General features: G+C 47.3%; 1 protein-coding gene across 2 annotated transcripts in view; it reads left to right on the forward strand.

Moving 5' to 3' along the window:
* The first annotated feature begins 2144 nt into the window (after positions 1-2144).
* Positions 2145-12627, forward strand: part of inaE (inactivation no afterpotential E) — a 203551-nt gene continuing 193068 nt past the window's right edge. For both annotated transcript variants that reach the window (XM_050168729.3, XM_050168732.3), the window contains exon 1: positions 2145-2777. In XM_050168729.3, the coding sequence (XP_050024686.1) occupies positions 2683-2777 (95 nt within the window). In that variant the 5' untranslated portion in view covers positions 2145-2682. The remainder of the gene's footprint in view (positions 2778-12627) is intronic.

Below are 12627 nucleotides of genomic sequence, written 5' to 3' on the forward strand. Positions count from 1 at the left end.
ATGCCGGGGAAGATTTTTTTATCAGAATTTTTCTATTTGCAGTGAGGCTGTAATAGTTCACTGGAAGCATGCTAAAAACGGTAATAAGTGGGCGCGAATACAATTATACGCCGGCATTAGTAGGAGGTCGACGACAAGTGCAGCCGTAACTGTGAGAAAGTGTTATTTTGTTTAGAAAGCCGATGTTCCGGCGATTAACTTTTTTTTTTCGAAGAGTAAAAGTATTTCTGCTTTAATAGCTACGTGTTTTCGTGGTTTTCTGTCCAACTGCTTTGGTATTTACCCAGTCTAAACGAAAGCAATATGATCGAAAACGAAACGACGCTTTTACACGTGATACGCTATTCAGCGTATTGTCGTAGTCATACATGCAGTTTTGATTTCCGAAGCATAGAATAAAGCACGCAATTCAGCGTATTGTCGTAGCCATGCATGTGCTTTTGATTTCCGAAGCATAGAATAAAGCGCGAGTATCTAATAATATAGAAAATGCAATGTTAGACAATAATTATGCTGTATTAATAACAATCGACTTACGTAGTAGAACTAATAGACATTATACACTACATACGAAATACCGAGATTTCACTACCAGGCCTCGCCCCTTACTGGTTTTTGAGACTTTCGTTGCCAACTTAAAATTATAACCCCTACTTAAATCGCGAACAGCGTGCTCGATTCTATCACTATAAATCATGGCCATTTCATTTCCATCAACGCCTCGCAACACATTCTGGCCAGTTGTCAGTCCCTTTAACGCTATCGTGTTTAACATTAATGGGCGACAGAAATTCACGCCGAGTTGACTGTGTCTGCCATCGACAAGTAAAAAGTCATGCAACGTCGGAGAAATCAAAACCGCTGCTGAACGCTCCCATTACATTACGCACGGATACATGCTCCAAAGCTTCGCCCTCGTAGTTTTAACGCGATAGCGTTAAGAGGAAGCTTCAGCTCGGGTGCTCCTATCTAAACACATGTAAAATGAGAATTCGTTTTTCTCGGCAATCATGCACCAAATTGGGACAGGTTTGTTGCATTTAAAAGAAAAACTCAAAATATAGTGACCTTTGGTTTCGAATTTTTGATTTAGGTTGTGAATTTCTTATTAAAAATTGGCAAAAATTGAAGATTTTCAGGATACGAAACCGTCAAGTTTACAACAGTAACTCAGCAACGAAAAATGATACCACAATTCTGTGAGTTGCATGTAATAATACATCTAAAGCGAACAAAATAGATATGTCCCACGTGATTCTCAAAAAGTTAGTAATCTGTAAATACAGTTCTAGCAGAACCCTTATAAACAACGTAATAAATTAACGTAAGATATAAAATGACATATCGAATTTGTCCGCTTTCAATAATCTAATGGATACAGTTGACAGAACCGTGATATCTCTTCTTGATGCAGAGCTATTAATTTGTAAACTTCGTGCCTCTATTTCTTTTTCAAACTGTCAAATGTTTGAAAATGCTTGTAACAAAATTCAGGCCCCAAATCGAAATTCCGCTTCAATAAGTCACTAGAATTTAACTTTCTCTTTCAAATGCAACGAATTTGATTAATATCGGTCCAGGGGTTATCTCAGAAAAACGTTTTTTTGCGTTTTACATGTATTTGAATTGGCCGCGTCGGAGCCCGAGCTAGCTCTTCCTCTTAAGGGCCCCGTGTCGCACGAAATCCGGGGTCGGTGTGGACATTTGTGGAGCGAAAATTGCCATATATATTTAGGTTTATGTGTATGCCACGCCTTGCTATATGAAATGCGAGTACGCGTGTGTTTCGACTGTTTATGCACTCGCACAAAATTTCACTGTATGTAGTTTCCTACTTGTTAGATCTGCTGCATGTCTTTTTGTATTCTTTTTCAACTTTATTTGCATTTCAGTACAGAACCAAGAGCTTGACACATACGGAGACCTTTCCATCTTAACAAAAAAAATAATTCTGAACGCACCAGTAATTTGATTTACCTTCAGTCGCCAATAATACCGAATTAGACGCAACATGGCCGCCTCGCAAACGCAAGCTCGCTTGGCTTCTCCTCGTCGCAGCAGAAGTTGTCCGTGCTCTCTCAGTACTATGCTTCGGTGGCGCCGTTCCGCGGTGTCTCCGGAAAAGCGCGCGTCGGTGTGGGGCTTGCGGCGGTCGGTGGTTGGCTGGGGGGAGAATCTCCCCTTGCAAAGTGGTTGCCGCGGCTCGCTGTGTTTGTCAGTGCATCGCGTGCGCTTCTCTGCGGTCGGAAATCCTGCTTGTAGACGCTTCGCCGCCGAGGTGCGGGCGAAAATTCAACGCGTGCGCTACACACGGGCGTGCACGGTTGAAAGGACCACGAGACTCGGGGAGAAACTGCAAGCGCAGAGCAACTTGCTACTCGGCGATGAAGGCGTTGCGGCGTGGTTCCCGCGAGCCGCGCGCGGGGATTCTTCGCTTCGACTGCTGCTCGTTCGGGGCCGCGCCGGGAAGCAGCCTCCGCAGCCGTCGCTGTGATCCGATGCGATCGCGCTCGTGCGCGTCGTTTGACGAGTTCACGGAGAGCGTCCCTTGAAAGTGTGTGCAGTTGTAGCACGGCGTGCAACGTGCGTCGTGCCCGTGTGTTTCTCACTTGTCTTTCTTTTTCCTTCTTCTGCTCCTTCTCCGTGTGTGCGTGTGCGTGCGCGCGCGTGTGACAACCTGTGATGCCCGGTGTCGTGGTGTTCAAGCGGCGCTGGTCCGTCGGCTCGGACGACTTCGTGGTTCCCGGGATATTCCTCTTACTTCTGCACACGATATGGTGAGTCAATGCATCGTCTGCTTTCGCGCCGCCCGCCTTCGCACTGCGTCGCTTTATTGTTTATATTTTCCCCCACGAGGGGCATTTAAGCACTCGAGGCGCGAGCTCTAGCACCGTCCCGAATGTCCTTTCCTAATCAGGAATGCGGTCTGGACGCGTTGACTGAGATCAAGTTAGTGGTTACCGGAGTACGCGTTCCTAATTACAACCTCGGGTCAAGGCGAGTCGTTTTACGTCTGCAGCGGACTCGGAGACGAGTCAGCGATCGGTTGGTTTTAATTCGCTTGATGGATCCCAAACTTCGGAGCCGACTGAGACCCCGGGAGAGAGAGGGTTGGCAGCAGGGTGGCTTCGCCGTAATGCGCTCGCATGCGCGGAGGAGCGTTGCTTGCAAAGCGAAGCCTCCTCTCGGAGTTCTCTCGGATGGAGCTTACCGTGATGTTGTTGCCATGGTAGCAGGCACTTACGGCCGCTACGGAGGCGACATACCTTCTTTGTCTTTTTCTTTCTTTTTTTCCCCTTTTCCTGGAACTGATGTCCGGAACTGTCTTTCACTTAGCGCTGCCCTCTCGTCGGAAGCAACGCAGGCGATTGCCGCCTCCTAATTTGCCTCCCGATACCACGTGATCAGATGATTGGCCGAGTTCGCAGTACCGATCGGATAACGTTATCTAATCTTTCGGGATGACTCGATTTCCGTTACTGAAGACGGTAATGCAACCGTCGTGCGCGTTTTATCAGTCGACTCCTTTTTAGCGCGACAAATTGAATCACTTCTGCGCCGCTTTTTTCACCTGGTTGTCGCTCGCAGCTGGGTTATCAAATCACACGGGATTCATCGCTTCGCGTTGCTTGAAGCGCCGCCTATGAAAGAGCGCCAATCAGAGCAAGAATCCAAGTAGATTTGGCGCTTTGCATGCACAGGAGCGATAATGAACATTGTGTCAATACAGTCGCGGTAATTGTTTCGGCAACTGGGCAGCGATGAGCACTCTGGGCGGCGCACTTATCCGTGGCCGGGAGTCGAACTAACGACTTCGTGCTCGGTAGCGGGGTGTCATGGCGAGTTGTTGTTTTGCCGAATGATTTAGATGCAGATCCCTGTGGTCTACTGGCACGTACCCACTCTGGGGGAGTGGCCAAGAATCGGGTAGGTTATGATGAAGTGTAATATTGTGCGAGTTGTTGTTGAGGCCGATTCCTTCAGAGATGACATATACCCACACGCAGCAACGAGTAGAATTTGAAGAAGCTTTCTTTTTTGAAGAGGAAACATAGAACTGTTTAAAACGTGAGGTATAAAAATTAAACTCCCGCACTTTCTTCTTGTCAATCCCTTAAGCTGTGGCGCTTGGCAGAGTTCGCTGTACCGATCGGATAACGTTATCTAATCTTTCGGGATGACTCAATTTCCATTACTGAAGACGGTAATGCAACCGTCGTGCGCGTTTTATCAGTCGACTCCTTTTTCAGTATCAGTCGACTCCTTTTTTGTGGACCTCACGCCCCCCAAGAAAGAGGCCTGAAATTGGAGCGACTTTCATTTCATTTCATTTATTGCGCGTTGAGGGCCCGAAAGGATTACACAAGGGGGCTTGTATCCAAATTCCAAATGCGATACAATAAACAGCAACTGGGTAACAAAATGAACAAACGAAATAGAAAGAAAGAAGTAGCGTATATGGTAGTACTAAAGCAATTCAAGAACGCGTTGCGGTGGGTGTGTTTCGACCAAGAGCAGGTGGCGAGTTAGTTGTTCACTAAATTTCCCTCGATCTGAGCACGTAGCTTTGTTCTTGGGAAGCGTGTTCCACGAGGGTGTTGAGTGCAGGAGGAAGGAGTTATTCGTTGCCCACGTTCGGTCTCTTATGAGCGTCTACAAGAAGTTATGACTGTAACATCGTACTATACAGCCAAATTGAAACTCTGAAGCGCGAGGCCTCGCAGCCGTCACTGCGTCAAACAAATAAATATTGTGAATATAAGAAGGTTCAGATAAAACTGCCTCGATTGCTATTTTTTTTATCCTTCTTCCACCTTGACGATATTTTTTTTTCCCCCACTTCAAGTGTCGAAGCAGCCATTTTGTTTTCTTCATTTTTCCTTTCTTTTCATATTTTTAACCACTGTTTCAGTGGCCCACATCATCGTTACAAAAGCAATCTTATACGATTCTGTAAGAAAGAAAGAAGAGAGATAGAGAGAGAATAAGAATATTTACGTTTATAATTATTTTTTTTAATTTTCGTTTTCTTTTGCATGATTAGTTTCCAGACGAGTAGCCGCTCGCGTTGCAAGAGGGCTTCTCTGTTGTGCGTGTGACGTAGGAGGCCCAACGTCATGAATAGCGAGAGTGACCCGGATGAGATAAAAGCCTCCGAAAAGCTTATGAAAAAGAAAAAAAAATGATCAGAGAGAAGTATTAACCGCATGGAAAAAAAGATTTAAAGATGTCCCCGTAAATTCGCCGTCAAAGAACCGCAACATGGATTCCTGATGCGCGGCCAATTCGATTTTCTTTTGTACTGTGGCCGCATAAATGCGTGCGTCCCGTTATCTTGTAAAACAGAGGCGCACGCTCTTGCCCACTGTCCCGCATCCACTCTCGCATGAAAAAAAAGAGAGAAAAAAATAAATAAATGCACTTTAGAGCGTCGCGAATCATAATGTTGCCCCGAAAGCTTTCTTCTTGGCGAGGCGCTGCTGTCAGACGCAGAAGCCCAACTTTCAAGACTGAGGAAAAAAAACTACTTGCCGTGTGGGTAGTCTATACGGCGTGGCCGGCCCTTACATTTTTTTAGAATTCGCCAACAGCGACGCGCGCGAGGAGAAACGCGAAGTGGAATTTGACGTTGCGCAAATCGACGCACTTAGTTTTGTTTTTCTTTAGCGCTTGTTGTACTGTGAGGCGCTGTCACTCTGATGCGTTCGTTACCCCTAGTGCCTGTCACTCGTCAAATAGTACATCGAGATTGTCAACTTGCAATGCGTGACCGAATCGCTGCGCAGTGTGGCGAAATGCTCGATAGGAATCGGGATCGTGGCGGGATGGAGAATACACAAATTCGCTGTGTGAGGTTAGGTTACTCAATCAATCAATCAATCAATCATTTTATTTCCTTAAAGAAGGAGGAGTACAGGACTAAAAGCTTGGACAGCTTGTCGAGGTCCCGACCCCTTGTAAGTTGGCATAACAGCAAGATGACAGCCAGTCATACACAAGAAATGAAAAATAGCATCACAATGTAACGGCACTGAAACGACGCACTGAAACAGATCTTGCCACGTGGGGACTCGTACCGGAGTCCCCACGTGGCAAGATCTGTTTCAGTGCGTCGAGGTCGTGGTCCTGTAGTGCGACAGCAAGTCAGAGACCTGCTCGTATCATTATTTCTTTTTTTCTTGGCATTCCACTGGAACGCTTAAAGCAACTGGAACTAAATTTTACTTTGGCCAAAATGCGTTGTAAATGAGTAGCATAATATCATCAACAATATCGGCAAATCCACAGGACTGGTAAGTGCCCAATTTTATTAACTACATTTGGATATTCCCTAATCAGAAGGCGCGGGGGCCTTGGTAGTTAGCCGATATGACGCAGGTCCGGCTACATGGGCTCTGAGATTTTAGGCGAGCCGCCCGCGCCGCCGGATCTCAAAGGCCATGCCTATAGGCGCTGCGCTGGTTTCAGGGCTGGTTCTCAAGATTTCGGTTTCCCGCGTCATATCCGGTGATCGTTAATGGCGTTGTTTTTGCTTTTTAGTTTCGGTATGAAAAACATCTAGTTTTTCGAGCTTTTCATGATGCGGGCAATCTTAATTCGAACGTACAATTCTGCTGGGAGGCAGCTCTTTTACGCTATCTGAAAGTAGGCTTTGTACGCGGTTCAAAATTGTGTCGCAGTTGGACTTTAGCTTGGCGGGGCTGCCGGCCATGATGGCACAGTGGCTTGGACATCATCTGCTGGCCGCTATGTCGCGGGTTCGAATCTCGTTCGCGGCGGCCACTTTCCCAGAGAGGAGAACGTAACAACGCGCCTTCGGTTAGATATGACTCGCCCACTTACGGTTGAGTTGATTTGGTTAGATTCTAGTGAGCTTCAGCTAGACAAGCGCCGTTAACTGACCGCAGGCAGTCAAAATTAAACCGCCGAGGTGCTCTCCACTATGGCGTCTCATCTAGCACAGCTATTGAATGTGGACGTTATACCCGTTGAATTTTCTATTAGGATAGTGAATGAGTCAATTAGCATGGTCGCTGGCAGGTGCATAGACGGCGGTCCGATTTTCTCGCTGTTTTCTAGAGCCGCAAGCATCTAGGCGAGCTCTTTGCTGGACCGCGAACACGCCCCTTTGTAATACAAGCTTCGAGTGTTTGGGGGGACGAAACGGACGCTACAGCCGACTGCGCGTTGCAGCACGCGTCGCCTTATCGCTCGCTGTTCGCGGTCGATTGTCGAGAGGGCACATGTTTCGGAGTGTCGCTGGAGAAGCCTTATCGACGGTGTACGCCATACACTCTTAGGCAAAGTTACACCCTTTGGCTTGCCCCTTCTGCCACACAACAATAATCGTTATCTGCCTTGATGCGTTTCCTTTCTTTAACGCGTTATCAGAAGCGGCACTCCAAAGGGTGTAAACTGTTCTATGCTGATAACGCGCGTGCCGTTCGTTACTGGAAAGTACCGGGCTCGCAGCGTTAAAGAAAGGAAACGCATGAAGGCAGATAACGATTATTGTTGTGTGGCAGAAGGGGCAAGCCAAAGGGTGTAACTTTGCCTAAGAGTGTATGCTGCGGCGGGTCAGTCCCCTTCCTGCTCGCAAGTGGATGCGCGCGCACAAAGTAGTCAGGAAGCCGCGCTACCGGTTGGAAGCAACGGTAAATAACTATAGAAATGCGTGGAGTGCAGCCGTGGTTGCGCAGGTGCGGCTGCCCTTGCACAGTCCCGCAGGCTTCCGTATTCAACCGATAGCGCCAGCTGTGAGCGGATGCTGCGGTGACTCAGTTGCGACCAGTGCGCACTCAACCAACACCACCTGGATAGCACAAGGCCTTCTCACTCCGATCCTTGACGTCACGCTATAGCGGCCCGACTGCCATAGAATCTAACGGGGATGCTCCCGAGTAGGCAACGGTGATCTTGACGTCACCGCTTTCGTCGCGCCATCCTTGGCAATGAAAACTCCGCTCCAGTAGCACGACGTAGAGAACAGGCCTTGCGCTGTACCTAAGTGGTGTTGACTCAACGGAGCTGCCTTGGCGAGCAATGCGTTCTCACTTGCGCTCACACTAAAGGAAATGTGCCGGCCAAGCGAACCAAGCGTGCCAACAACTGACACCCTTTCATTAGTGCGTCACAAATTGCACTCTAAATGAACACTGAGCAAATACACGAAATCAGTTGAGGTCGATAACGTATTATTTAAAACTACAATAATTTCGCAATAACGGGTTCATTATAAGTAGTGAATTGAATGTTTGAGTTCCATTCTTTCTTTAATGACGAACCGAAACCGCAGCGCCGGCATACGTATGTAAGCATGTTGTAACAGATCTTAAAACATTTATTTCGTGTTTGGGTCCCATTGACCCAGCAAAAGTTTTTGGAACTTGTCAGTTCAATCTTTGGATCGTTTAGAAGACAATCTAGTCCACTTTTCCTGACAAAATGGTAAATGCGGTGGCGCCGTAAAGATCCATGACGTCACTGTATGCTGCATGGTGCGCAAACATCACGACGCCACCACCGCCTGTCTTTCCTTCTCGGGCCTTTTATGGTTTACCAAGACTGTTCTCAGTGGTGTCTTGATTCTTGTAGAAGGATAATTCACTAAGGCAGCTGAAATAATTCTTTTTTTTTCTCCCTCTTTAGTGTTCCTTCAAAAGCAAGGGAGCTCTGGGGCTCCCTCACCAGGGTTTGACCTCTTGTCCCATATTCATGTCCCTTGTCCTAACCCCATCTTCGAAAGTTCTCGCGTACGCCGTGGAGCGTGGTCACCGTTTGGGGCAGAGACGAAGTAAAAGAACGCCCTGTTCATTTTTGTTGCACATAAAATCTATCTGTCTCTCTCTCTCTCTCTACATTGTCAACTACTACAACTGCCTAAAATGGACTTGAAGTAAGTGCGATGATGAGCAGACGTTGGTGGTCAATCTTCGGGATGAAATATTAGCGTGAGACCGGCAATGTTCCCGCAAAATATCCCCTTGTGCTACTCGTGCTAGAAGAAGAGCGGGAAACTTGCATAAGTGGACAGAGACGCCGCAGATTCCCGCGGGAACTGACAGCGACTGGCATTTCGGGAGGCCAATGCATGATAACGTTCATAAACAGAAACGATGCAGCATCCAAACGCTTCAGAACTGTGTATTTGCCGAAGGGGCCCATATTAAGAAAATGGGAATACAAATGAAGAAAAAGAATGTCTTCGGATATCGCAAGACGAGAACTCGCAGGTCCTTGCGCTACACTTGAAGGGGACTGTACTGCGATAGCATTATCAGGTTCGGTCTACTATCGTTCTGCAGGCCTTTGATTACGCTACTTCGAGGGTCGGCCCTCCTTATTCCACATCAGCAGGAGCAGCGAAGCCCGGTTGAGCGTGCTGAATAATTCTGTCGCATCAAGAACGCATTGTAGAGCAATCGGATTCAGAGTAACACATGCAACAATGAGATTCTTCTGGCGATCGTTCGCGAAAGGATTTCCGCGTGGATCCAACAGCGGATTCCTCCGCAGGCGCCATTGCAGCTCCATCGTTGCTATAACTGCCAATCGGTGCTTCTCGTGTGACTGTCAATAATTAATAAACGCGCAAGACTTGGATCATTCAGTTCGGTCAGATGCCCCGCGGCCTTTGCCATTTCCGTTCACTGTTTCCGTTCTCTGCGTTCTGCTTCTTGCCGCGTTGGTGCGGGGGCCAGAGACCCTAATCAAGTTTTACCGCCGTGCTGTTTTATTGCTGCGAATGATCGTATTTCTCTTTGATCGGCTGCGAACGGCGAACGTCTATATTCCCCTCGTCTCCCGCCATGCGCGAGCCCAGCAGATCTACGCGTAAAGGTCGCAGCGGTTTGTACGTGGGAGGTTTTCTTGGGACCTACCGCTTTCAAATTTTTGTCAGGTTTCCCGAACCGTGGTATATTAAGGGCCTACATCAAAGATTCCGCGTTGCGTTCAGGTGGATAGCTGTGAATGGCGATAAGAGAGAGATAGTAAAGGGGTAACAATTTTTTTTTGTCGGCTAGTTGCTTCGTTTTTTGAAACACCGAAATTGTAACTATGAGTTCTAGACATCTGCTTTAGCTTTACGTCCGACCATTACGGACTTCACGGCGACCCAAAGGGCATAGACAGTAGACTATTAGAGCTATAATTGGACATGGCACGTGACCTTAATTTCCTTTTACGCTAAACTGTGAGCTGCCGGTGCCCGAAGCATGCGGCAACTATGCTCAAATTATTAAGCACGTTTTGTAAGAATGTCGGAATGTAGAACCAGAAGTGCGGTTGTCCACAAGGGTGGACCTACTTTCTCTGAGGCTTTCAAGACAGATTGCAAAAGTAAATGGGGGGGGGGGGGGGGAGGGAGCACGCTAGCAAGAAGATATGGCTGGAGATGGCACAAAAACAAAGCAAGCACACAACGGAGGGAACGCTGTATCTTACACTTAATTATCTTGATGAATCGAAGACACTATTGCCTGTTGTTAAGAACCGTGGATTACGAGAGCCGAGACAATACACGCGGGGTAAATATAATACAACGATCTTGGTTGTACCAGCTATCAACTTTGTTTCAAAGGGCACCGTCCTCATGACATTCAACAAACCATCCGCTAGATCTATCAATTCTTCCCATCCCGTGAGCCTATTCATTCATCCTGTCAACCGTACGTTCGTCGGTCCGTCTCTCCATGCCGCTGATAAAAAATTTAAAGACATACAACATTCTTGGGATGGAACAGTGACGTAGGTCCCTAGAAAAGTTCGCTTACGCTTATATCGCGGTGTCCTTGCCCTAATGATGTATAAGGGCTTCAAAGTGTGCGCATTATTCGCGTAGCGAAATTGGCAAGACGTCAGTAAACTCTCCGCTGGGATGTCGTTACGTTTGCTCGTTTCATGCAGTTTTTGCTTATTGCTTGTTGCATTATCACCCATTCCTTTGTTTTGCTGCATAAGATAGAGCAGTGGTGCCGCCGAGGTACTTTTTTACCTCAATCGCTAGACAGCAACCCACGTAGAAGTCGATGAAAATAGCTATAGGGGCTTGTTGCTACGGCATATCTTATTTTGTGTGTGTGACAGATGTGCCTTTCTGTTGTCCTTGTTCAGCTTGCGCTACAACAAAATAAGGTACCACGTAGAAGAGAAAGGAACAGAATAGACCTGGAAAGATTTTTGCGCGCACAAAAGCTAAGTCTTTTCCCAGCTCGCTGCCCCCTATACGTGCGCTGGTTGTTCATGTCCTGGCTCTTTGCTGATGCAACGCGAGAACGCAAGGAAAAGAGCGCTATCAATTCTTAGAAAGACTGCGAAGTATACCTATGGCGAGAACTGTCGAGTGGCGACCAATGGTTTAAAACAGGAAGGGAAAAGAAATAGTCGTTTTGGCCTCGCTACGGGAGCCTTCTTCACAATGATTGTGAACAGGCTCTCGTGGTGGGGGCCGAAACGTCTTTTTTCCTTTTAGTTTTCAACGATTGGTTTGCGCTCGATATTTGCCGCCATGAATTTTCCCGAGCAGACGGGTTTCCTTCGAATCCTGGATTTCGAAGTATACACACACAAAAAAACAAAGAAAGAGCGTTTCGCGTTTGTTTCCCACGGCTTCCAATCATAAGTGCAACGGCGCGTGCGTCATTGCTAGCGAACGTTTGAGCAGCCTTTCTCCTCCGACGTTGTGCACCTGAACTTAAAGACAGGCTAGAAAGACTCACCGAGTCTGTCTATTGCATTGGAATGATCTCGCTTTGGAAGGAAGTAATCGTATTATTTGTGGCGCGCGTCTTCTGTCTCACGAGTTATTGTTTGAATTCTTCAGGCCGGTCACGTTTGCGTCTGCGCCTCAAGTCTTCGCAGTCAGCATTGTTCTTTCGTTGTCTGCCTTCGTGGACTCGGAGCGAGTTTTGAAGCATCTCCTCGCTCGTGCTGTGTAGTGGAGAGGCGGTGGTGCCATTCGCTTTGTCTAGTCACGTCGGACTTTGGAGTCTCCGCCATGCTTGAGCGCTCGATAGTGTCGCATTGAATGCGGAGGCTTTTCTTGGAAACAGCGTAGGCGCGACACGAATGAGGCGAACCGAGGGGCTCTCTACTCTACTAGCAAAGGAAGGCGCGGGGTAAATTTTACTTTTTAAATTTAAATGAGAAAGTGACGTCAGCGTTGCAGCCTTGACCCTCTGCTTGCTACTGGCGACATCCACCTAAACTTAGCGCCGTGGCTGAACGAACGTTCCATATCCGTCGACGTGGCCGTGATCTCTGACTAGCACTCCCAGGGTAGGTCTAGTGAACGCACGCGCACGAAAAAAGGCCCCAGCAGTGTTTATGGGACAGCCGTTGCTTCATGAATCAGTGACAGAATGTCGCACGCGTAATGCTGAAGGTGTTTTTTTTTTCTTCTCCCAACTGTGGCAAGCTGTCATTTCCTTTTTGCTTGATTTATTTCTATTTTCCTTGTAATTTCTATGCTTCAGTTAAAGAGAACAGCTAATTTTCTTGGCTTCAGTGTCTATTGAGTTTATGTTGTTGTAACTTACAAAAAAAGATATCTGCGTTCCCCTTACTCGTCTCGCTCATCGGCATACAAAAATAGTATTATCGCGTGTGCGTGTGTGTGTATTCCTG

Source organism: Dermacentor andersoni, chromosome 10, assembly GCF_023375885.2.
Source record: "Dermacentor andersoni chromosome 10, qqDerAnde1_hic_scaffold, whole genome shotgun sequence".
NCBI classification, from domain to species: domain Eukaryota; kingdom Metazoa; phylum Arthropoda; class Arachnida; order Ixodida; family Ixodidae; genus Dermacentor; species Dermacentor andersoni.